General features: G+C 37.3%; 1 protein-coding gene across 1 annotated transcript in view; it reads left to right on the top strand.

The window, feature by feature from the left end:
* JMY (junction mediating and regulatory protein, p53 cofactor) overlaps positions 1-26,762 on the top strand; it is a 102,127-nt gene that overhangs the window by 34,895 nt on the left and 40,470 nt on the right. Inside the window, exons 2-3 of the mRNA XM_045847807.1 lie at positions 2,166-2,339; positions 24,730-24,880. Of these exons, the coding sequence (XP_045703763.1) occupies positions 2,166-2,339; positions 24,730-24,880 (325 nt within the window). The remainder of the gene's footprint in view (positions 1-2,165; positions 2,340-24,729; positions 24,881-26,762) is intronic.

Raw genomic sequence — 26,762 nt, 5'->3', positions numbered from 1 at the left:
TCTTCTGGAATATATAAATAGATACCTTTCACTAAACTTGGGGTTTTTTTGGCCATTACTTTCTGAAAATTTTTTTGTCCCTTTTTTTGCTCTTGAACTCCAACTAAATGTATCTTAAACCTTTTAGTATTGTCCCATTCATCCCTGAGACTTTTTTTCCCTTTTTTGTTCTTTTTCAAGTTGGATACTTTTTCTTAGTCTATCTTCAATATCACTGACTCTTTTTGTCTTTACTACTATACTCTATACCCATCAAGCAAACTTTTTTTTAAATTCAGGTATTTGTTTCTTTTTTGAGAATTTTCTATATGTTTATTCTTTATGACCATATTCCCTTTCTATCCATTAGCATTATTTTAGAAACTGCTTTAAAATCTTTGCTAAATCCAGATTTGTTTCATCTTGCAATTGGTCTCCATCCATTGCCCTTTGAGGATTGAGTTTTGTTTCCTATTTCTTTATAGATCTGCTAATTGGGATTGTGTTCTGGATGTTATAAATGATACCTTGCAGAGCCTCTGGACTGTGTTATATTCCTCCAGCAGGTGTTGATTTATACAGCTTTGTTTTAGCTTTAGCAGTTTATTTAATTAGTTCAAAACTGCAAAATCTGCCTACCTTCCCAAGGGCAGCAGCTAAAATATTAAGATTTTATGTTTAGCTGCAGTGCTTTGAGCCTGTCCTGTGTATCATAGTTTTAGTAATCAGCGTGAGGTTTTAGTTTATTTATGTACATATTTAGCATTTTTCTCCTTTGGCTTTTTTCCTATTCAGTATTTTCCTGTTAAGTACTTTGTAGCTGCCATGATTGCTCCCCAGCTCTGTTCTCTGATTCTCTTCATGCCACCAAGGCTGTGGGTTCCTTTTCTGTATTGTAGCCGCACTCCTTTATTCCTTCAGGAGCCACTGGGAACTCTCCCCAAGCTAAAAGCCATAAATTTAAACTCAGAGCTTTCCCTTCTTCCAGTTATTGATGATTACTGATGGAGTAGGCAGAATACTAAATGCCCAGGTACTGCTGGACTTTGGTCCAAGAATCTGGGCAGGAAGTGAATCCAAAGTATAGATTCAGCATAATAATGTATGTTACAAAATGTGATAGCCAAAGCAAGAAGTTGGAGAAGGAAGATAATAGTGGAAATTTTAGGTATGAGAAAATAAAGCAGCATTTTGTGCCCCTGGGCAGATGACACTGTCACCAAGTAAGTGGACACTAAGAATAAGTATATAAAATATTTTTTTGCTACATGGTTCTTTTCGAGGTCCTTTAAATTTCAGCTTACACTTTCTCGGACAGCCTTCTGCTTACTCTCAAGTATTATAGGTCACAGTTTATGTAACATCACCTCCCCACCTCCTATTCTTTCTCATGGCACCCATTGTTTCATTGTGTTACTTTTATACTTTCAAAACATAAAATAATCTTCATTACATGTTTTACAGTTTGTAATGTTTTTAAATAGTGCTGCACTGTAAACTCCATGAGGAGAGGGACCATGTTTTTGTATGCCCAGCACCTAGCCCAGTGCCTAACATGTTACATGCCCAGTCAGTATTTGTTTAGGAATGAGTGAATATATAAATACAGATACGTGCATAGATACATACATGGGTACCAAGTTATGCAAAGTAAGAGTTATACACATCTGTTATAGTCAGTCTTAAACTCTTCAGCAGAGTTGAGGGTTTCTTTTTAAACCTAGATTTTTAAGGAAGTAATAGGCATGAATTTGAAGAAAGTTAATTCAGTTCCAAATTGGGAGGAGGAAAGGAGTGGCAAGAAGATATGGAGACATGAGTAAAATAATATTGGTAAGAGTTACTACTTTGTAGATTAGCAGTAAAATTTTTTTTATAAATATGGAGAAAGGTACTAGATGGTGGGAAAATATTTTAAAGAGCTAACTAGACAAATAAATAGTATGGAGTCCTAGCAAATACAGAGAACAGAAGTAATATGGTGAAAGTTTGAAAAGGATGATTGAGGCAGTGATCTTGAATAAGACACCTGAGGCATAGAGATGAGTGGTAAAAAGAAATCAGTACTTTTTGTTCCCTCTTGCTTCTGTGTTTTAGGGTTCCCAGGTCCTCATGAAAGGGAGCAAAAGCAAGTATTTATAGGTTTTTATCAGATTTCTTTGTAGTGAAACTTTCTTGTTTCACAGCTCTTGGATAAGCACAAGAATACAGAGAGCATGGTGGAGCTTCTGGACTTGTATCAGATGGAGGATGAAGCCTACAGCAGCCTTGCAGAAGCCACAACTGAACTCTATCAGTATTTACTGCAGCCATTCCGAGACATGAGAGAACTTGCCATGCTACGAAGACAGCAGATCAAGGTATTTTTTAAAAACCTAAATAGTAGCCTGCCTGTTGCATAGTTCTCAACCTGGCTGGCCTTGCATTTTAATCACTATAGGAGTTTTTTTAAAAATGTACATATATGGTTCTTTGTCCCCAAAGATTCTAGTTTGGTAGGTTTGGGTTATATACAATCTGAACACATGTCTTAAAGCATCTCAAAAGACAATTCTACTGAATAGCCAGGGAGAACAGACTAGAAAGTACAGTAAGAGATCCCCTCCCCTCTTTCCTGTACTTCTCTCTCAACTCCTGTCTCCCTTTTACTGTTTTGAGTACCATGTAGTCCTAGACTTCTTTACAAGAAGTTTTAGAACATTTGTTTTGGGAAGACCTTGTTTTGAAAGTTAAAAGGATTTAATGGTAGAGCTTTAAAGTTCATGACATTTAATTTCCACATGTAAAGTGTATATTACATGATTTTGAAGCAAGTGTTTAAGGATTTGTTTTTATAGCTGACCTCAATTAACTATTACTCTGTTTAAATCCCATGGAATTTTTGCTGAACTAGGACATGAAAATTGTGTTTTTGCATAATGGGTTAAGTTGGAACAAATTACATAAGAAATGTGTATTTGAGAAATTAAGCAGCAGGCTCTCCTCTCTGAAGCTTTCTTCGAAGCACCTTTCTTTGCTCTCAGGCATGTATCTTTACTTAGACCCTGATTCAGTAGCTCAGTTGATTAGAGCGTCCTCACAATATGCCAAGGTTGAGGGTTCAATCCCCATTTAGGGCACATAAGAGAAGCAACCAATGATTACATAAATAAATGGAACAACAAATTGATGTTGTTCTCCCGTTCTCCCCCTCCCTTCCTCTCCTCCTTTCTTCTGTCTCTAAAATCAAATTAAAAAAAAATTTAATTTGATTTTAAAGACAACAGGGTGGTGATTGCTGGGGGCAGGAAGGTATAAGGGGACTAAATGGTAATGGAAAAAATATAATAAAGGATATAAGTTTAAAAAAATTTTTTAAAGAGAAGTTAGCAATTATTCTGGGAACTTTACAGTTGGGAGAGAGCAAGGTTAAATAGTACATTTGATAAGGTAAAGCATGTCTGTGTATCTTTCCCTTTACTAGTGAATCAGGATATAGAGCAGCACAGGTTTAGTCACACAGTTTACATAAACTCTCCTTTATTAATACTTTTGAATACTGTTGGGTTGTCAGTTTATCATACACTTGGCATTTTGATTAAAATGGTAACTTGAACCCCTGGCTGGCGTAGCTCAGTGGATTGAGCGCGGGCTGGGAACCAAAGTGTCCCAGGTTCGATTCCCAGCCAGGGTACATTCCTGGGTTGCAGGCCATAACCCCCACCCAGCAACCGCACATTGATGTTTCTCTCTCTCTCTATCTCCCTCCCTTCCCCTCTAAAAATAAACAAATAAAAAAAATCTTAAAAAAAAAATGGTAACTTGAAAATAAGCTATAATTTTTAGACACTAGAATATCCTGTAGATTTTTCAGTGAACTATGGATATTTGTCCATTGAAAATTTGAATGGAAGGCCAGAAATGAAGTGAATGACATGGAGGCCCCACCGGTTATAGATTAGGCAGGCATAATCTGTACAGCTCAGCACTATCAGAATCTATGTGCATTTTCACTTTCATATTAATTATGTCAAGATTTATATTGAGTATTCACATTAGCAAATTGAGTGAACCTACTTGTCCACTAGCATTACTTATTGCTCCACTTTTCCTGGGAAGCAGGGTTTTCAAAGGTAAGTATGATATTTTACTGTACTTTTATTTCTATGATATTACTCCTAAATGGCCTCTCATCTATGACGACTTTTTGTTCTTTATCCTTCTTGTGAAGTTTTAAATAGAAGTATTAGGTTTAGTTTACGAGCTCATTCAGTATGTCAGACAAGTATGTTAAATGGTGCTATTACATAAAATATCTCATGTAATCCTTACAACAACCATATAACTTAGGTGCTCTTATTGTCCCTACCTCATAGATAAGAAAACTAATGTTGGATTAGAATGATTTATGTAAGTTACCTTAGTTAGTAAGTGGCAGAGCTGGTATAGTGCTCAAATTTATGTCTCTTGTCCCAAAGAATTTGTTTTTTGTTTGTTTTGTTTTCATTGCAGACTACTGATTACTAGTTGCATTTAAGTTAGAAAATTCATACTCGGTAAAAACGCAATTATAATTGATTTGGTAAAGTATTTGTTATAAGTAGTACTAAAAACTATTTATTTTGTATATTATTATTCTGTGGATGTTTGCCCTAGAAATACATAGTTCTTATGAAGATAAGTTACAGCCAACTAACTTATAATTGGAGCATTTGTTTTTGTGTTTTAAAATGTATTTGTGTTACTAAATTAGGCTAGCTTTATTAATAAAAATATGTGGCACAACCTGGCAAATTAATCTTTGAATCGTAATTTAGTAAGATCAGTTTAATAAGTTTTGTGTTATCAAGGTATAGAATTGGTACCTAAAATAGAGGAAAATTTCATTCTGACAATAGTGCCATGAGTATGGTGTGTGTTTTGTGTCCTGAGCTAATTAAAAAAGAAGAAAAAATAAGTGTACAGTAGGGAAAGCAATTGAATATATTTATATCAATTGTAGTATTAGTAGTCAGGCTTACTCTAGTGGAATATTGTTTTCTTAAGTTGCAGAAGAAAGGGTGTGTGTTGAATTAACTATAAATGCTTTTTCTAAGTACTGACTTACAGTGATTTTTATTATTCCAAAATTTTAGTGCTTCCTTGTTTGAGAAACAAGTACTCTACAATTGCCCTGTGTAAAGCCTAATATAGTCTGGCAGGGCTAATTGGTATTTATGGAAGGACTTATTTCGGAGGTTTTTCTTTTCATGATTTTTTTTTTCATGGTAAGATAAGGGATGACACTAAAGTTGTGCTTATAGAGAAATTTATAATTTTAAATGCTTATTAGAGAAGACAGGTCTAAAATCAATTATCTAAGCTTCCGCTTTTAAGAAGCTAGCATAAAGGAGAGCAAGTTAAACCCAAAGTTAAATAAAAGTAAAAAAAATTAAGAGTGGGGATCAATGAAAAAGGAATCAAGTAATAGATATAAATCAGTGAAACCAAAACCTGATTATTTGGGGGGAAAACCCAATACATTTCATAAACCTAGCTAAATTGAGTTTTTTAAAGATGAGAACCATGTGGCTATATTAGTATTGAAAGTATAGCTATTACTACCAATGCTGTAGATTTTAAATGACTAACAAGAGAATATGAACAAATTTCTGCCAAATAAATTCTGCAACTTAGTTTATATTTTTCTGAGAAAGGTTCCATTTCATCTATTGATATGGATTCATGGAGAAATAGAAAAATTTTGATAGCCCTATATTAACAAAGTTGAACTCATCACTTTTAAAACTTCCCTCAAAGAAAAGCCCAACTCCAGATGACATCATTGGAAGAATCATCAAACATTTAAGGAAGAAAAATACCAATTCTACACAAATTCTTACAAAAAGCAAAGTAGGAAATACTTTCCAACTTATTTTTCAAGGCCAGTATTGTGATAACAAAACCAAATGACATTTACAGAAAAAAAGATTACAGATAAATACCCTTTATGAATGCAGATGCAGTATTTATTAAGATAATATTAAAATAGGATCCAGTACTCTATAAAAAGAAAGATTATGCTCTGATTAGGGTTTATCTCAGAAATAGTATAAGGTTGACTTAAGATTCAAAAGTAAATCAGTGTAATTCACTATATAATCAGAATAAAGGGAAAACCAATATATGATTTCAGTGGCTGCAGAAAATCATTTGACAAATTTCAGTATATGTTCATCGTAAAAACTCAAGTAATAGGCGAGGGCAACTTCTTCATCTTGATGAAGGGCATATGTGAAAAGTCTATCTAACATATATGATTGCTTTCCCCATAAGATTGGGAATAAGGCAAGATTATCTACTTTTACCAGTTCAAGAGCAGAAGAAATGAGGCACATAAATTAGAAAAGACAAAGTAAAGCTCTTTCTATTTATATATCACATGATCATGTATGTAGTAAATCTTAAGGAATGTAAAAACTGCTGGTGATAATATGTATAATTTTAATCATAGGGCCATTATTAAAAATTTAGTTGCACTTTCTTCAGAAATGAAACTGAAAATCAAAAATTTTAAAAATACTATTTACATTAGCGTCTCAGAATATGCAGTGTTTTAAAGATAAATTTTATAAAATATATAAAAGTCCTGTATATCGAAAGTTATAAAACCTTGTTGAGAGAAATGAAAACACTTAAATAAATGGAGAGATAGACCATGTTAATGGATTGGAAGACTCAATAATATTTAGATATCAGCTCTCAGTTGATCTGTGGATTCTAATGAAAATTCCAGTATGATATTTTTTTAAATAAAAATTGACAAGCTGATTACAGAATTTATATGGAAAGGCAAAGAACCCAGAACAGCCTTAACATTTTTAAAAAACAATGTTGGAGGACTTATTACCTGATTTTAGAACTTACTACAAAGATAGAGAATCCAGACAGTGTGGTATTGGCATAGAACAGACATGTTAATTAAAGAAAACACAAATCAGAAATAGACCCTTGGTTATATACTCAGTTTCTAGAAGGTGACAAAGCAATTCAGTTGGGAAAAGAAGCCTTTTCAACAAATGGTGCTAGAACAACTGGATACCCACACAGAAAAAATGAACTTGAATCTTTATACCATGCCTAAAAAATTAATTAGAAAAGTTTTAGACCTTAACATAAAAGCTTATACTATAAAATGTAGAAAACATAGAAAATTTATACCATCTTTTGGAAGGAAAGGCAAAGGTTTTCTTAGATAGGATGCAGAAAATTTGAGCCATAAACAAAAAAAAGGATAAACTTCACCAAAATTAAATTTTGCTCTTTGAAAGATTGCTGAGAAAATGAGAAGACAAACCACAGATTGAGAGAAGATAACGTATACCTGAGAAAGGAAGGGTATAGCTTTATAAGACAAAATCAAAACTTTTGAAAATGGGCTATTTTAAAAGACTTAAAAGAATTGGTTAATAAACACTTGCAGAGATGCTCTACATGGTCATCAGGGATATTCAAATTAGCACCATAATGAGATAACTATTTCATACCCATTAGAATGAATATAATTAAAAAATCTGGTATTCCCAAAGGCTGGTGAGGATGTAGAGTAACTAGAATTCTCATCCATTGCTAGCAGGATTTTAAAGTGGTACAACCAACCTATTAAAGTTTGGTGGTTTTTTCAAGAGTTAAACATACTAGGTCTGTCCAGAAAAAGTCCAACCATTGTTAATATAACAACAGGTTACACAACATTGATGTAGCCTGAAAGCCAAGAAGTGGACTGGAATATGCATGTGTGAACAATGACAGCTTCACTGTACTGGTCAGTGGCAGTAGTAGACACCTTTGAGTGAGTATGTGTACTGTGTGGCTGTCACAGTCAAAAATGATTGACCAAGTAGAGCAACAAATTTGCATCAAATTTTGCATGAAGCTTCAACATTCCTCCACAGAAATATTTTAATGATTCAGAAGGCTGCGGCTATGGGCAACTGTTGATTAGCAGCTTTGCCATGACAGTGTGCCTGCTCATGCATCACGCTTTCGGCCATTTTTTGGTGAACCATCAAAGCACCCAGATGACTCAGCCTGCCTACAGCCCACATTTGGCACCCCAAGACTTCTGGCTTTTTCCAAAGCTAAAATCAACTTTGAAAGGGAAGAGATTTCAGATTATTATTGAGATTCAGGAAAATACGATAGGGCAGCTAATGGTGACTGGGAGAACTGTGTGAGGTCCCAGGACATGGCCTACCTGGAAGGGAACTGAGGCGTCATTATCATATGTACAGTGTTTCTTGTATCTTCTTCAATAAATTTTTCTAGTTTTCATAGTACATGGCTGGATATTTTCTGGACAGGCCTTATATATTGGGTTGGCCAAAAAGTTCATTTGTTTTTTTCTGTAAGATGCCTCTAGTAGTGCTTAGTTGTCTTTAACTTCATTTGAAACAATTTTGTTAGATTGTATTGTGAGATCTGTCCTATCAGTGTGCACTTAAAAAAACTTTCCAAAATGGGCAAATTTTTGTGTGGCCATTTGAAGACAGAAGAAAATATGCAACAATTTTGGCATATTATGCTTTATTACTTCAAGAAAGGTAAAAATTCAACTGAAACGCAAAAAAAAGATTTGTGTAGTATATGGAGAAGGTGCTGTGACTGACTGAACATGTCAGAAGTGGTTTGTGAAGTTTTGTGCTGGACATCTATTGCTGGATGATGCTACACTGTTGGGTAGACCAGTTGAAGTTGATAGAGATCAAATTGAGACATTAATTGAGATGAGTCCACATTACACCACAAAGGAGATAGCCGACATACTCAAAATATTCAAATAAATAAAGTTACTGTTGAAAATGAAAAATGTGTCTTTTATTTTACAGAGAAAACCATACAGGTTTTTGACTAAACAACTCAGCTGTTTGACTAATAGTTATTTATATAAAAGAAATGAAAACATCTTTCACAAAAAAATTTTTGCACACTAATTTTTATACCAACTTTATTCATAGTAAACCCAAATTGGAACACCCCAAATGACCAACAGTTGAATTGATCATCAAAATGTGGCAATTCCATGTAAAAGAATATTCTGTAATGCGAAGAATTACTTACTGATAGACACAACATGGATAAATCCCAGGGTCATAGAAGACACACTAAAGATTATACTGCATATAGTGTAAATGGCTGGCTGGCATAGGGCATGAGGAATCTTTTGGAGATGATAGAAATCTCCTGTACTTTGTAGTGGTTGTTTCTTAGGTGTGCACAGCTATCAAAACTCATCAAATTGAGCACTTTCAATGGATTCATTTGATTGCAAGTAAATTAAACCTTAATAAAATACATTATCAAAAATTCTGATGAGCAGAAGACATCAGATACAGAGTATAATAAACTAAGTATAAAATAAACAGAAGACACCAGACACAGAGTATAAACCATTATCTATTTCCATGAATTCTAGAAATGATCATTTTGATCTACATTGACAGAAAGGTAAACAATTGTCTAGGGTGGGGCAGGGGAGATTGAGAGGGAGCAGGTATAATAGAATCTTTGGGGTGATTGATATACTCTAAATCTTGATTATAGTATAGTGGCTGTTACATGGGTGTATGATTTTTATCAAAATCTGTACTTAAAATGGGTACATTTTGTTGCATGTAAATTATAACTCAATAGAGATGATTTTTTAAAAGAAAAATAAGTGAGCAGTGTGTATATACAAGTTTATGTAGAAACACACAAATGGGGTGATCAGCACTGCCTAAAGATAACATGGGAAAGGGGGTTTATCGAGAGCAATTCAGTAGGAAGTGGTCTGTGTTGGAGATTGGAATTCAGAACATTCCAGATAGACATAATGTGAAAAAAAGAATGGTATATAGTAAACAGGAGTAGTACTTGTACTTATAGTCACAATAAGTTATTGAAACAAATTACCAAATCATCGCACCAATTTAGCACCATGAGTGGATGCCAGTAAGTGGCATGGCTAAAATTGAAATGCATGTCTGTCTGACCTGCAATGCCTCTGTTTTAGTCACACCACAAGAGTGTGAATTGTTTGGAATGCCTCCGATCTAAGGTATGTTGTAGGAAATGAAGTCAGGGACTAGAATGCCATGGAGTTTGACCTTTATTCTTTAGTCTCTTTAAAAAGAACTTAATTTCCAGTTGTTCATTCCCCTAAATATTAAATTATGATAGGAAGGAAGTTAGTTTGGCATCCCAAATGTATAACGTATTCATTTATTTTTATATTTAATAATTTATGATGTTAATGGAAGTCTATTATATTTATATAAATGGAAGTTAATAAAGATTTTTCACTAACCCTCTATCTCATCTCTAAGAATTAAGTAGCTAGCTCCTCCCTCCCTAGCATTTCTTTAGGCCTCGAAATCTTTCTGAGATATACACACCTTTAGGGAGCTCCCAGACTCTTAAGTCTTAATACATTTGTTCTAAAAAATGTCCCGGCCACCCCTCTGCCCCCAGACTAGAAGCATCAGTATCACCTGGGATCTTGTTAGAAATACAAATTTTTGTTCCTTATCTCAGATCTCCTGTACTAAAACTCTAGGAAGAGGGGTTAGCAGTCTTTGTTTCATTAAGCCTTTCAGGTGATTATGATAATACACTGAAGTTTGAGAAACACAAGTCTGATAAAACTTGAAACAGCTAAAGGATGGAGCACACTTAACTCAAAAGTTGCAGTCTTCTCTGGGTGTCAGTTTTCTCTTCCATAAAATGGGATTTAAACTAGATGGTTTTCTAGATTTTTAAACCCAGCGTCTTAATGAGTCTGGATTAGTTAGTGAGTTGGCCTACTGATCGTCTTCCTGGATCAGCTATAAGCACTTTAAAATACTTTCCTAAGTTATTTTTAATAACTTGCTGGAAGTAAATAAGCTAGAAAGTAGAAGGCATACTCAACTCTTCCCTCCCCTTTGTAGCCAGTCACCACACCTTGCAACCTACATCCTAGTTGAATTTCAAATGTGCTCTTCTTCTGCCACCTCTTTTGCTCCCCTAGGACCAAGCAAATCTATATGTGTCTTTGTGAAATAGAAAAATACCTATTTACCCCCAATCCCAGCTGACAGATTAGAACCCCCTTCCTCAACATTCCCCCTGCCGCCACCTCCCCCACCCTGGCCCGGCCAGGCAGATGCAATAGTACACATGGCTCAGCAAAGCACAAGCTGGGTTTCAGGCTCTACTCTGCCCCTTGGTTGGGTGCCCTTTTGTATGGTACAACTTTTATACCATTGGGCCACTGTATTCTATTATATGCACACTATAAACTATATAGTGCCACCACTATCCATTAAAGTCCTTATCTCTTACCTGAACTATTTTTTTCCTTTGGTTTCCTTGCCTTTAGATTCCTCTCACTTTTTGAAAAAATAATGCATTATTTCACACTCTTTCCTGAGACTATTACATCAGCTATTTGCTTTGACTATAAAAATTTATGAATATATGCTGCCAGAGTTATCATGTCATTCTGTTAATAGTCACCTTCAGATGACCCCTAGGCCTGGAAAATTTGCATTTAAGTGTACTGCTACATCAGTATACTCACAAATTTATTTTGGCATTTGTTTCACCTGAGGTTTTTTTCCCCTTTTTTCTCTCTCCCAGCAGTAGACAGTAATACCATTTAAGTTTCTCATGTAAATCCAGTACCCAAGCAAGTCGGTGTACTCTATGATAAGTAATTCCATGCCAGGAAACTTGTATTTATAAACTAGTCTCACTGTCCTAGCTACCTAAACTGACACATACTTTTTTCCATGTTTTAAACAGGCACTGTTTTCTTTCTAGCTCTAAAATTGAAAACAGAGGTGTCATTGTTTTTAGCACATGATCCAGCCGACCAGTGCTGTACATCTTCAGATTTGCCCAGTTAGGAAAAGAACTTAGTATCCTATCCTAGCTTAATGTCTTAGGTGCAATAAACTAAAATCACATTTTTTAACAGTTGGCTGCAACATTACTTACTAAGTTTCAGAAGTTACTTAAAAAACAGCATTAAAAAGCAAAGCATGTGATCTGTATATTTGTATATACATATACAGTGAAGCTAAAGATAATCCAACAAACTACAAGTAATCTATCTTCAAATAATTACTAGATTTTTTTTAATTTTTTTTTCCCAAAAAGCCATAACTCAAGTTTTCTTACTTCTATGTACAGTGTTTAATTGTGCAAGTGAAAAGAATTTCTATTTTAATAATTTGAGTTAAGACTTTTGAATTTTGAACACTGTTTATTAAATTTCTCTTCCATAGTTGTGTCTGTAGGGGTCTGACTAGAAAATCAAACCAGTTACTTCAACAGAGGGACTTTAATGTGAAGAATTATTAACTAGGTATAAAGTGGTTAACCACTTTAGGTATAGTTAAGAAGGTGGGGCAGTAACTGTATCAAAGTTAACAATTGCCAAAACAGCCAGCACTTATGGGATTAGAGGTCACAAAGGAAGGAGGTGGTAATTATTCATTCTTTAGTGAAGAGGTTGAGCCTGGGCCTGGCAAAACCAGTCTGAGGAAGAGGATATTGCTTGTGTATTGCTGGTGTGTTTGAGCTGCACTTGTGGAGAGACCCTTATCTCTGGGGATATGGTACTGATGAGCTTGTGCTGGTTTGTCTTTCTGGGATGGGTGGGTGGGTTGGCACATGATGAAGCTGGTTTTGCAAACATGGAAAAACAGTGAACTGGATTCTGTTAACTGCTTCAAGAAGGAACTACAGATGCTGGATTGAAGAAGCAAGTCTGGGATGATGCTCACAGGAACAGCAAACAGTAAAGTCAAGTGATACAGATGGGAAGAAGCAGAAAATCTTTTTACCTCTTCCAACCCTGAAATCTCCTCCAGCCCTTCCTGTTAGCAAAGCCCAAATGTGGTCTGTAGAGCTTGAACCCCGTAGTATCACAAGGCAGGAGGTTGAACTTGGAGCTGATAGACAAGAATTTACATATGTATCAGATTTTCAGAGTTAGGGGGGGAAACCTAGTAATCTAGCTTAGGGTCTTAGGGTAAAATAAACATACAAGTTCTTTAAAGAGTACAAGGTCTAATCATGTCATTGGAAAGGGTTTCTATTCATAATATATGGAGTAAGAATTTAACATTTGACTGCCATGTTCAATTTATTAAATTTCTATACTAATAAATTTTAATCTTAGGCTTTTTAACTTGAGTGTTTTTAAATCAGAAGTAATTACAACAAAAAGCACAAACCGTGATGGTTTGTTGTAGCAAACAGGTCTTCTAGAACCCTTAAATCAAAGCTGTGGTCTAAATATGCTTCTTACTGCTAAGGATCCCACAATGGTATCCTGGTGCCTGTCAAATTAAGTACATACTCCTCAGCCTGACACAAAGGCTTTCTCATAGTATTCACAGCCTCCTTTACTAGTCCTGTTTCCCATTACATTTATCTATTTTACCTAAGCTCCAGCCAGGCTGGACTGCTCTCTGTCCCTTATCATGCATTGAACTTAGCTTTGCCTCCAGTATGCCTTTTGAAGGTGGTTCTCTTTCCTCACATACTCCATATGTACGTGTCAAAATTCTGTCCCTCTAGCCAGTGCTTCTGCAGTTACAAACCTCAGTAAATCTGTTCTAATCTAAACAGCTAGGTTCTTGCTCACCGAACCTGTCTTAAAAGTCTTAGAGTACCTTTATTCCTTTTTACAGAGACACTTTTTGTCATCTGTAATACCTGGCCAGAATTCCACTTATTCATCATTCCCTTTAAAAAGTCTCCCTATACTTTGTACCCCAAACTCTATAGCTGGTGCTCTCCATGGTATCTCAGACACACTCTTTCATGACACATTTCATACTCTATTGTAATTCTTTATTTGGGTGTCTGTGTTCTCCACTAGGCCGAATCTCTTGCTATCTCTGGTGCCCCGTACAATACTGGCACTGAGCAGATACTGTACATGATTATTTTGAGTGAGTAATTGAATGTTGTGATCTGTCAAAGGTCTCACAGCAAAGCTAGGTCTCTTAACTTCAAGACAGATTTCTTAATCACAGATGGCTCTGTTCTACCACCCCCAACCCCCCGTTAGATTATAAGTTTGGGGAGGAGATTGTACATCTTACTCATATATTTCCTCCGAAGCACCTACTACAGCACTCTGTTTATCAAATTATATAATTGAAATTATTTTCAAATAATAGCCATGAAAAATCTAAAAGGAAAATAACCAGTAGCATTATTTTAATTTGACTCCTATAGTATGAAACTGGAGGTACAGTAATCATCTGAGAATTTAAAAAAAAATCCAGTGCAGATGAGTGGGGAATTGGCTATCAAGAATCCAAGCTGCTGCTACTGGCTTAATTGTCTTTGCTTGACACTATATTTACAGTCCTAAAAATGGTGTTTATACAATTCTGTTTCCCAGTTAATAATGAAAACATACAGGTTCTAAACATATCTTTACTTTTCTCTTCCCTATTCACTGGGAAAAAGAGGTAAGTCTCATAATTTTGCCACTTTCTGGGACTCATATGTGAAAACATGAGCTTGTTGGCTTGACTAGAAATAGGAAACCTCTGGGATAATGTGCCTTCAGCCTATTAGTTGGTATGGTTTGTAAACCTAAGAAGAGATAAAGGCATTTTTTCTTCATGCTTACACACACACACACACACACACACACACACACACAAATAAAGAAGATTTGAGAAGTGCAGATTTTAAACAGGAAGGAAAATATTATCTATAATTCATTACCAAAAGATGACATCAGTAATAATATACTTCACATATTTTGTCTTTTTTTTTGGACTTTTATAACAATTGAAATTATATCTGACTTTAACCTGTATTCACTTAATACTATAGCATAATCATTTTCCTGTGTTATTAACATCATAAACATTTATTTTTGCATAGAATTGTATTTTAAAGGTGTATCATACATAAATTTCTCTATTATTAGACATTTGGGATCCATTTTTTTATTTCAAGCAACATTGCAGTGAACATCTTTGGTTATTCCGTGAGAGTATTGTCTTAAATACCTTCAGAAAGTATGGTATCATAAAATACTTCCCAGAAAATGTTTCATCAATTTATAGTTCCACTAGCAGTATGTGAGTGTGTGTCTTTTCACCATTAGCACACTAACCTGGTTAGTCTCAAAACTTTTAAAGATTTACTGAATGAGTCTTTCTAAATAGTTTGTCATCCTACTCTCCTCCCCTCCCCTGCACCAACTATTCATATCTGGGCTCTTTTTTTCACATGGGAAAACAAGAGATCATCAAACAGGAGTTTCCCTCATCCTTCCTTTACCAAATCCAAAGCCTGCCTTTCTTTGTGCTGTGGAGGAATTTTCTCTCCATTTACCAAGAGCAAATCCCTATACCAGTCCTTTGATCTTGTCCCCTTCATCTTTCAAGGACCTTCCTGCTCTTGTTAGCCTCACTTCATTCCTGCATCTGTAGATTCTCCCTTTCCTGGGTAGTTCTTTTCAGTGCTCAACCTACTGCATGATCTGCCGTTAAAAAAACAAAAAGCAAAGGGTTTAACCTTAAGTCTTATAAGTTGCTTAGATGACCTCATTTATTCTAATAGTTTTAAATGTCTTCTGTGTGTCATGGTGACTCAGATTTATATCTCTGGTCATGACCTTTGTAAAGTCAAACTTAACATATGCAAAAAGAAACCTTTGGTGCAAGATGGCAGGGAGTACAAGGATATATCACACCTTTTTCCAGAATCAAATTGGAAATAAAACTTGAGTGGACTAGACATCTGAAATAAATCAAAGACTACCTCAAAAAGAGACTTTTAATGAAGACGGGGGCAGGGGGTGCAGGAGGGGAGGGAAACACCATGACCAGTAGAAAGGGTAAGGTCATTAAAGAGGCTGGCCTATTCTCAAGGGAGGTGGGCGGAGGCAACAATGTGATTGTGGGAACTTCCCCTGGAAAGGCGAGAAGCTGGGACCACAAACTGGGCTCCCAAGTACAGAGCACCAGTGCTAGGATCAGCCAACCACAGAGCATCCAGCAGTGAAAGGTGGCGAGATTTGTCTCTGCTGGGCAGAGAGGAGACCTGCTGAAGACAATGCCACTTTTTTTTTTTCTTTCATTTTCTTTCTTAATTCTTAAAGGGGCCAAAGCACATATTTTGTGCTTGTATCCACTCACCCACTCACCTTGGGCCCAAGCAAAGGGAGGCAGCATGGATAGGAATTGCCCAAGGAGACTCTGGAGCAGGAGACACTGGGGAGAAACATAGGGTAGTGGCCATGGGGGGTGTATGTGCTAGGGTTATATCTGGATTTCTCACGCCCCTTGAAAAGAGCAAGCTCCTCCCAGGGATAAAGCAACTAAATTACCCTATGGGATACCACTCCCCCCAACCTCTGGAATCCTGCTTGCCCTACCCTGCATCTTTTTTCTTTGTTTTTTGCTCTGTGTTTTGTTTTGTCAGGGCTTTTTTTTTTTTTTTTTCCTTGCTTTGCTTCTCTTTAGTCTCCCATCCTGCACCTTAACCTGTGCTGAGGAGACAGGAACTTATGCAGATTCAGGGTGTATCAGAGATGGGCTGTAGGGAGCAGCTATACCATACACTTTCCTGGGAAACAGACTGGTGCTTCCACCTCATAGGAGAACCATAGGAACACCCTTCTGGTTTCTGGCAGACCCAAAATATGGGTTCTGGAGACTACCTATTAGCTGACAAGGGGCCCTGCCTTGCCAAGTACAGGGAGAAAAAGGCCCCAGGCAGACTCAGACCGGTGGCTTGGGCAGGGGAGCACATCTACCATCTTCCCTGAAGTCTGAAAGATACTTGCCATGGGAGATCCAGGAGTCCCAATACCCCATAACTCCCCCTCCCCACTGCCTAATTCCACCAGAAGGCCTCTAAGAAATAATTGGGTCTGCAACTAGTCTAAACCTGGCAGCAGAACAGTAGGCAGAGACAGTCAGAGGCAGATCTTGTGGTAAGTTGGGGCTCATGCTGAGACACCCCTAGACCCAGTACTGATAAAACGTAGCTTGGCAGGGTAGCTTGGCCCAACCTGGGCACAGCCAAGCCCAGAGGAATCAGTCACAAACTGGAACGATTATAGTTTCAAACAGGCTGCTAAGAACTGGACATGGTCAACAGCTGACATTGGTTTATATCATCCTCAGACACTTAAGAGTCATACCCAAAGGGAGAATACAGTGGGAGCTCCACCCTCTTGAGTCCACCAGAAATTTCTCTCAGAAACAGTTGGGTCTGTGACTACTCTAAGACTGACAGCAGCCTGACAGGCAGAGGCAGATCCTGTGGTGTCTTGGAATATTTGCTGACATACCCCTGGGCAGAGTGCTGATAAAACTCAGCTTTGTCAAGCATCTGGGTCCATTCTGGGTGCAGCCACACATGGAGGAATCAGCCACAAACTATGGATCGCATGTAGCTTCAAACAGCCTGCAGAGGGCTAGATGTGGGTGGATAGCACTGATACTGAGTTATACCAGCCTCAGACTAAATCACAGCTGTATCGAAAGGAAAAACCCAGCAAGCAGCACTAAACTCTGCTGGGACTAAGTCCACTTTGTTCTTTTTTTTCTTTTTCATAGCATTTTAGTTTCTCTATTTTTTATTTTTATTACTCTATTTCTTTCGTTCTTTCACATCTCTTATTTTATCTCACCATTAATTTCCTCAGTGCTCCCTGCTTTACTATTCTTGTTTTTGTTATTCTTTTTCCTGTTTCCCTCTTTCAGTTCATTATTCATATTCTCTCTCCCCTTTTCTCCTCTCATAATCACTTTGCTGTCCGTCGGCCTTCTCTTATTTTTTTTCTTTTACTTCTCTCTTTCCTTAATGTTCCACTTCTCTTTCCACTTTTATTATTCTCTAATCTTTTGTGGTGGTAGGCGGTGCTTGTTTTGTGGTGTTTTGCTTTGTTCTGCCTGTGCCTGTACAGCAGCATATAAGATGTTGTTGGGGTTGAGCCTCTCAGTCAGCCAGCTGGAGGGCAGACCCCCACCAACAAACAAGCCAACAGTGTTCAGGACCCAAATATACCAGTAAAGCCAACATAACTGACATGAAGTGCATTCATAGAGCATCCAGATTGGAAAAGACAGTGGTGTAGGACTCTGCACCACTGGGTCCTATAGAATGCCTACTACATAAGTCCACCCTACAATACAGGGAGTTGAAGCATATCTACTAATACATAGAAACAACCAAAACAAGACAGCAAAAATGGGGAGACAACCAACCTCCAAACGAAAGAAAAGGAGTAATGTCCAGAAAAAGAGCTAAGTGAAATCAAGGCAAGCAACTTATCAGAAATAGAATTCAAAGTAATGGATATAAGTATGCTCAAGGAACGTAATGAGAGCTACATCAGCATGAAAAGGGACATAGAAGCTATAAATAAGTTGGAAATGAAGAAAGCAACATGTGAAAGGAAGAATACACGAAGTAATTAAAAGCAGACTGGACAAAGAAAAGAATGAATCAACAATTTGGAAGACAAGGTGGAAAAACACCCAGAGCAACAAAATGAAAAAAAGATTTTAAAAGAATGTGGATAGTGTAAGATAGCTTAGATGACATAAAACATAGCAATATTCACATCATAGGGACATCATCAGGAAAGGAAAGGGAACTGGACATAGGAAGCCTGTTTGGAAAAAATGCAAGAAAACTTTCCTAATGTGGTGAGGGGAAGAGCCATGCACGTTTAGGCAGCACAGAGAGTCCCAATCAAGATGAACCCAAAGAGGCCTACACTAAGACACATCACATTTAAAGTAGCAAAGTTTAAAGACAAAGAGAGTCTTAAAGGCAGCAAGAAGGAAACAATTAGTTACCTACAAGGGAGCTCCAATAAGGCTGTCCATTGATTTCAGAACAGAAACACTGAAGGCCCAAAGGCACTGCCGTGAAATATTCCTAGTAATGAATAGCAAGGACCTGCAGCCAAAACTACTCTATCCAGCAATTAAAATTTAAAATGGAAGGTGAAATAAAGAGCTTCCAGATCCCCACTCCTCCCAAAAAGGCTAAAGGTGTACATTTCCACCAAACAAGCATTGCAAGAGATGCTAAAGGGTCTGTGTTAAGAAGAAATAGAGGAACACAGGTGCAAAGGAAAAAAATGTCAATGAATAAGTACCTATCAATAATAACTTTAAATGTAAATGGATTAAATGCACCAATCAAAAGATGCAGGGTACCTGAACGGATAAGAAAACATAACCCATATATATACTGTCTACAAGAGACCCACCTCATAGCAAAAGATTTACAAGGGCTGAAAGTGAAGAGATAAAAAAAATACTCCATTCAAATGGATGTGAAAGGGAAGCCAGGGTAGCAATACTTCTATCTGGTGAAATAGACTTCAAAATAAAGATCATAACAAGAGACAGGAAAGGTCATTACATAATACAGGGTCAGTCCAGCAGGAGGATATAACCGTAGTAGACATACACACCCAACATAGGGGCACTTAAATATATTAGAAAATCTTGGAGGACTTTAAGAAAGAGATTCACAACAATACAGATATTATAGGGGTTTTTAACACCCTACTGTCAACAATGGACATACTGTAGACAAAAAAAAATCAATAAGGATATGGCAGCATTAAATGACACACTACATCATATGGACTTAATTGATATTTGTAGAACGCTTCACTCAAAAGAAGCAAAATATACATTCTCAAAGGCACATGGAAAATTCTCAAACATAGATTACATGGTAGGACACAAAAACCCTTAACAAATTGGAGAAAGAGTCATATCCAAGCATTTTCTTGGATCACAATAAAAATTCAAAGAAAACCTCAACTTCAAGGAAAAAAACTCAAAAACATTCAATACATGGAGGCTAAGTAACATGTTATTAAAAAACAAATGGGTTAACAATGAGATCAAGGAAGAAATCAAAAAGTATCTGGAAACAAATGAAAATGAAAACACAAAAACCCAGAAGTCCGTGGAACACTGCAAAAGCAGTTCTGAGAGGGAAGTTCACAGCATCACAGGACTACCTAAAGCAGATTAAAAAATTTCAAACAACCTAATCTTGCATCTAAAGAACTAGAAAAACCACAAAAAACAAAGCCCAGAGCAAGTAGAAGGAAAGAAATAATCAAAGGACAAACATGATATGGAGACTAGAATAACAATTCAAAAGATCAGTGAATCCAGGAGCTGGTTCTTTGAAAAGATAAACAAAACTAATAAATCTTTAACCAGACTCATCAAGAATAAAAGACACACTCCTGGTCAAGATGGTGGTATAGGCAGACATGGCTCACTTCTTCACACAACCACATCAAAATTACAACTAAAATACAGAACAACCATCACTCAGAATCATTAGAAATAAGAGTTGAATGAAAGTCTGACAATGACAGAATTAAATAAACCGCATCCATCCAGTTTGGTAGGAGAGGCACAGACGTACAACTTACTGATCCTTGACCCACATGTGGTGGTAAAAAATTCGGGAGGGGTATATCAGGACCAAGGAGTCCTACCCCCACATCTGGCCCCCCAGTCCAGGGTTCCAGTCCCAGGAAGATAAGTCCTCACAAGTTCTGGCTGCAAAAACCAGTGGGGATTGAGTCAGTGGAGGAAACTGCTAGAGCCCCAAGCAGTTGCTTTTAAAGAATCCACACACAAACTTACCTACTCAGACTCTCTACCTCTGAGCTCAAGCATCTGGTAGCAGCTTAAAAGACAACAGTGGTATGTAGGCAGGAACTGAAGTGTCTGGCATCAAGGGGAGCAGAGGCCATTGCCCCCTTTCTGAAGCTTCCCCTCACAGAACTGGCAAGCTAGTGCCATATCTGAGACTCCATCAACCTGGCTAACACTGTTTGACCTGCCTTGGAGATCCCCAGAGACTCCGGCCCACCCAAGCTGCTTTTCCATATGAATGGCTGGTCTTGGCTTATGTTTTATAACTTCCTAAATCCCCTCAGACAAGCAACAGCTGGCCTCAGTGAGCCAAGGCCCAGAAGTAGCAGCAGCCAGCATAGATTCATAGCTTGGGTATGCCTGGGAATCTCCAAGCCCAGCTCAAGTAGCAGCCATCTCAGATTGCTTTACAGCTCTTGCAGCCTGCCCTGGGCTAAACAAAGGTGGGGGCTGACTTTGACCTGCACTGCCTGGGATACCCCAGGGCCAATACACCCAGTGGACAGCTACAGAACAGAGAGTTATGGATACAGAGAGCATTTTGATGGTTGTCATATGAGGAGTTGGGGGAAGAGGTAAAGAGGTGAGGGGAGTAAGAAGTACAAATAGGTAGTTACAGAATAACTATGGGGATGTGAATACAGTATAGGAAATGGAGTAATGAAAGAACTTACATGCATGATCCATGGACATGAACAATGGTGGGGGATTGCCTGAGGGAAATGGGGTACTGGGTGGAGTGAGGCAAAGGGAAAAAATCAGGACAACAGTAATAATAATAAAATGTAATTTTAATAAACCTTGAGAAAATATACAATAAAAATTAAATAATGGAAGAAAGAGTGAGAGGACCCAAGTAAAATTAGAAGTGAAAGGGAAGTAACAACTCATACTACAGAAGTGCAAAATTACTATAAACAACTGTATGCCAAGAATTTGGACATCCTGGACAAAATGGTAAATTTCTAGAAACATTCAGTCTTCCAAAAGTGAATTGAAAAGAAGCCAAAAACCTTACTAGACCTGTAAGAACTAGTGAAATCAAAGCAGTAATTTAAAAAATGCTGACATACAAAAGGCTTTTGAATGGTTTTTACCAGTCAAAGAGCTAACACCTATCCTTAAACTACTCCAAAATATGCAAGAGGGAAGACTTCCAAACGCTTTCTTTGAGGTATTACCCTAATTCAGAATCAGATAAAGATGCAAGGAAGAAAGAAAATAACAAGTCAATATCTCTGAAGAACGTGGTTGCAAAAATCTTCAACAAAATATTAGCAAACTGGATCCAGCAATACATTAAAAAGACTATACACCATGACCAAGTGGGATTTATTCCAGAGATGCAAGGATGTTATAATATCCACAAATCAACAAACATGATATATCACATAAACAAAATGAAAGACAAAAATTGCACGATCATAACAAAGGTTTCAGAAAAAGCAATTCGTAAAATCCAGCACCCATTTATGATAACACTCACCAAAGTGAGAATAGAGGGTGCATACCTAAACATGATAAAGACCACGTATGTAAACCTACTGCCAACATCATACTTAATGGGCAAAAAGTAAGAGTGTTCAGTAAGATCAGGAACAAGACAGGGGTGTCTGCTTTCATAACTCTTACTCAACATAGTACTAGGAGTCCTTGCCACAGCCATCAGACAAAAAGAAGTAAAAGCCGTCCAAATTGGAAAAGAAGTAAAGCTGCTACTGTTTGTGGATGACATGAAATGGTACATAGAAAACCTTATAGGCACCACCAAAAACACAGCTTGACCTAATAAACGAACTCAGCAAAGTGATGGGATACAAAGTCAGTATCAGACATAGGTGGTATTTTTATACACCAATAATGAACTAGCAGAGAAACTAAGAAAATAATCCCGTATACTGTTGCAATTAAATAAAGTATCTTGGAATAAACTTAACCAAGGAGGTAAAATAACTGTACTTGGAAAACTATAGGACACCAAAGAAAAAAATAGAGGAAGATGGAAATAAGTGGAGAGCATGGATTGGAAGAATTAACATCATTAAAATGTCCATACTACCTCAAGCAATCTATAGATTGAGTGTAATTACTGTTAAGAGGCCAATGGCATATTTCACAGATCTTGAACAAATATTTCAACAATTTATATGGAACCAAAAAAGACCCCAAATAGCCTCAGCAATCTTGAGAAAGAAGAACAAATTTGGAGGGATCACAATACTTGATAGTAAACTATACTATCAGGTCACTGTAATGAAAACAGAAAACAGTCTGGTACTGGCATAAGAACAGACACAGATCAATGGAACAGAATAGAGAGCCCAGAAATAAACCCACATCCTTATGTTCAATTAATATTTGACAAAGGAAGCAAGAGCATGTAATACAGACAGTGTCTTCAGTGAGTGGTGTTAGGAGAACTGGAGTGCTACATCCAAAAAAAATGGAACTAGGACCATTGTACATCATACTAGAATAAACTCAAAATGGATAAAAGACTTAAAAATAAGTCATACCATAAAAATCTAAGAGGAATACATAGTAAAATTTCAGATATATCATGTAGCAATTATTTTTACTGAAATACCTCCTAGGGCAAGAGAAATAAATGAAAAAATAAATGGGACTACATTAAATTAAAAAACTTCTACACAGCTAAAGAAACCAACTATATAGCAGAACATTTTTGCCAAGGATACATCAGACAACAGTTTAACCTCTAAAATATATAAAGAACTTATATAAAGAACAACTCAGCATCAGGAAGATAAATGATTCCATTAAAAATGGGAAAGGACCTGAATAGACAGTAATCTAAGAAGGACATATAGGTGGTCCATAGACATATGAAAAATGGTCAACATCACTGGCCATCAGAGAGGTGCAGATTAAAACCACAATGAGATACCACCTCACACCTGCCAAAATGGTTATCAGTAAATCAAGTGCTGGTGAGGATGTGGAGAAAAGAGTACACTGCTGCACTATTGGTGGGAATATAGACTGGTGTAGCTGCTGTGGAAAACAATGTGGAATTTCCTTAAAAAGACAAAAAATGGAACTGCCTTTTTACCCAGTGATTCCATTGCTTGGGATATACCTGAATTATCCCCGAAACACCAATATAAGCAATTATATGCACCCCTATGTTTATAGTATTGCTATTTACAATAGCCAAGATTTAGAAACAGCCTAAGTGCCCATCAGTAGATGAGTGGATAAAAAAAAAAATGGTACATTTACACAATGTTATACTATGCAGCTGAAAGAAAGAAGAAATTCCTACCTTTTGCAACAGCATGGATGGAACTGGAGACTAATGCTAAGTAAAATAAGCCAGTCAGTGAAAGATAAATACCATATAATCTCACTTACAAGAGGAATCAAAGAGCAAAATAAGCTAGTGAGCAAAGTAGAGCCAGAGGCATAGAATCTCAGAACAGGCTGAGAGCTATAAGAGGGGAGGAGGAAGGAGAGGGCACTGACTAAAAGAAGGTAAAGGCCCTGGCTGGTGTGGCTCAGAGGATTGAATGCTGGCCTGTGAACCAAAAGGTTGCTGTTTCGATTCCCAGTTCAGGGTACATGTCTGGGTGGTTTGCCAGCATCTTAGTAGGTAGATGGGTTGATTTTTATATGTTATCAGTCTTAAAATCTAAGTTTTTATTTTGTTTTTCAGTTATTCAGTAAGTATTTTATTAGTATAAATAATTCTTAATCTGAAAAGTTAGTTAGGGCAAAGGAAGAAGTAAAGTTCTCATTATCTCAGCACCCCAAAATAATTACAACATTTTGCTGTACATCTTTTGTTTATATATGGTAGAAGAACAGATAAAAATGAAGATAGAGAAGGATGAAGGGGGAACAAATTTTATGTCCATATCAACGTTATTGTTAATTTACTTGTTTTATGACTTATTAGCTTGTGCTCTGAAGGAGGGAAAAATAAATATTCTTTGTTTTTATATCCAAGCACAATGTCTGATACACAAACATGTAGTAAATGTTTAAGAAATTAATAAAAGAGAGAAAGAAATGAACTATTTAATTTTGTTCTCTTTTTCTCTCTCTCAAGATTTCTATGGAGAATGATTATTTGGGTCCACGAAGAATTGAAAGTCTACAAAAAGAAGATGCTGACTGGCAGCGGAAAGCTCACATGGCTGTGCTCTCTATTCAAGATCTCACTGTCAAATATTTTGAAATAACAGCTAAAGCTCAAAAAGGTGAGTTTCCCAATAAAATTATTCTTTTTTTAATTTTAATATATTTTATTGATTATGCTATTACAGTTGTCCCATTTTCCCCCTTGTACACCCTCTCCCACCCACATTCCCCCCTTTAGTTCATGTCCATGTGTCATACTTATAAGTTCCTTAGCTTCTACATTTCCCATACTATCCTTACCCTCCCCATATCTATTTTCAACCTACAATCTGTGCTACTTATTCTCTGTACCTTTTTCCCCTCTGTCCTCCTCCCACTCCCCTGTTGCTAACCCTCCATGTGATCTCCATTTCTGTGGTTCTGTTCCTGTTCTAGTTGTTTGCTTAGTTTCTTTTGGTTTTGCTTTAGGTGTGTTTGTTAATAATTGTGAGTTTGCTGTCATTTTACTATACATGTTTTTTTCTTTATCTTCTTTTCTTAGATAAGTCTCTTTAACATTTCATAAAATAAGGGCTTGGTGGTGATGAACTCCTTTAACTTGACCTTATCTGAGAAGCACTTTATCTGCCCTTCCATTCTAAATGAAAGCTATGCTGGATAGAGCAATCTGGGATATAGGTCCTTGTCTTTCATGACTTGGAATATTTCTTTCCAGCCCCTTCTTGCCTGTAAGGTCCCTTTTGAGAAATCAGCTGACAGTCTGATGGGAACTTTTTTGTAGGTGACTGTCCCCTTATCTCTTGCTGCTTCTAGGATTCTCTCCTTCATTTTTACCTTGGCTAATGTAATTCTGATGTGCCTTGGTGTGTTTCTTCTTGGGTCCAGCTTCTTTGGGGCTCTCTGAGCTTCCTGTATTTCCTGGAAGCCTATTTCTTTTGCCAGAATGGGCAAGTTCTCCTTTATTATTTGTTCAAATACGTGCTCAATCTGTTGCTTTTCCTCTTCCCCTTCTGGTACCCCTATAATTTGGATGTTAGAACGTTTAAAGATGCCCTGGAGGTTCCTAAGCTTCTCCTCCTTTTTTTGAATTCTTATTTCTTCATTATTTCCTGTTTGGTTTCTTTTTTCTTCCTTCTGGTCCACTCTGTTGTTTTGAGTCCCAGTTTCCTTCTTATCACTGTTGGTTCTCCGTGCATCTTCCTTCATCTCTTTCATGGTAAGCTGCATTTTTTCATCTAATTTGCGCCCAAAATCAACCAATTCTGTGAGCTTCCTGATCACCAGTGTTTTGAACTGTGCATCTGATAGGCTAGCTATTTCTTGGTCTCTCAAAAGGATGAGTTCTGAGGCACTGATTTGTTCTATTTGAGCCATCACTCTCTCTTTTGTTTTTTCCGGTCTGGTCGCTCTTGTTATGGTGAGGGGTAGAGCCTTAGGTGTTCACCAGGGCTGGGCACTCCAGTCGCTAGGTTGTGACTTTGTATGTGGGGGCGGGGGCATGAGAGAACAATGGCGGCAGCCCCACTCTCCTGGGATCTCAGTCCCTTCCCTGGGATCCTGGGCTGTGCGCTCTGCCCTGGTCCACGATCGCAGCCTCACTGGGTCCGCCATTTGCTGCTTGCGTACTTAGAGTCCACCCGCTGCACACCCTGGATGGCTTACTCACTCCTGGTTGCCTTAGGCGCCCAGCTCTCCCGCACTCCGCACGCTGCGACCCGTGCTCATCTCCGTTCCTCCTACCGGTCTGGATGAACGTGTCTACTTCAACTTCTTGGCTGTCCAATTTCCATTCAGATAAATTCTCTGTCAGTTCTGGGTGTTATTCTGCCTCTAAATTGTTGTTGTTCTAATCTTGGTTGTGTGTGGAGGTACGGTGTGTCCACCTATTCCTCCCTCTTGCCGGAAGTCCAAAATTATTCTTGTTTACTTTTGAGAATGAGCAATTTAAATATTGATGTTCACAATAACTATATTGAAAAGTATCTAAATACCACTAATAAT

Source organism: Phyllostomus hastatus, unplaced genomic scaffold (genome assembly GCF_019186645.2).
Source record: "Phyllostomus hastatus isolate PE091 unplaced genomic scaffold, TTU_PhHast_1.1 phas_contig_58, whole genome shotgun sequence".
NCBI classification, from domain to species: Eukaryota; Metazoa; Chordata; class Mammalia; order Chiroptera; family Phyllostomidae; genus Phyllostomus; species Phyllostomus hastatus.
Note: the sequence above shows the minus strand (reverse complement) of the source record. Positions and strands in the feature narration are given on the sequence as shown.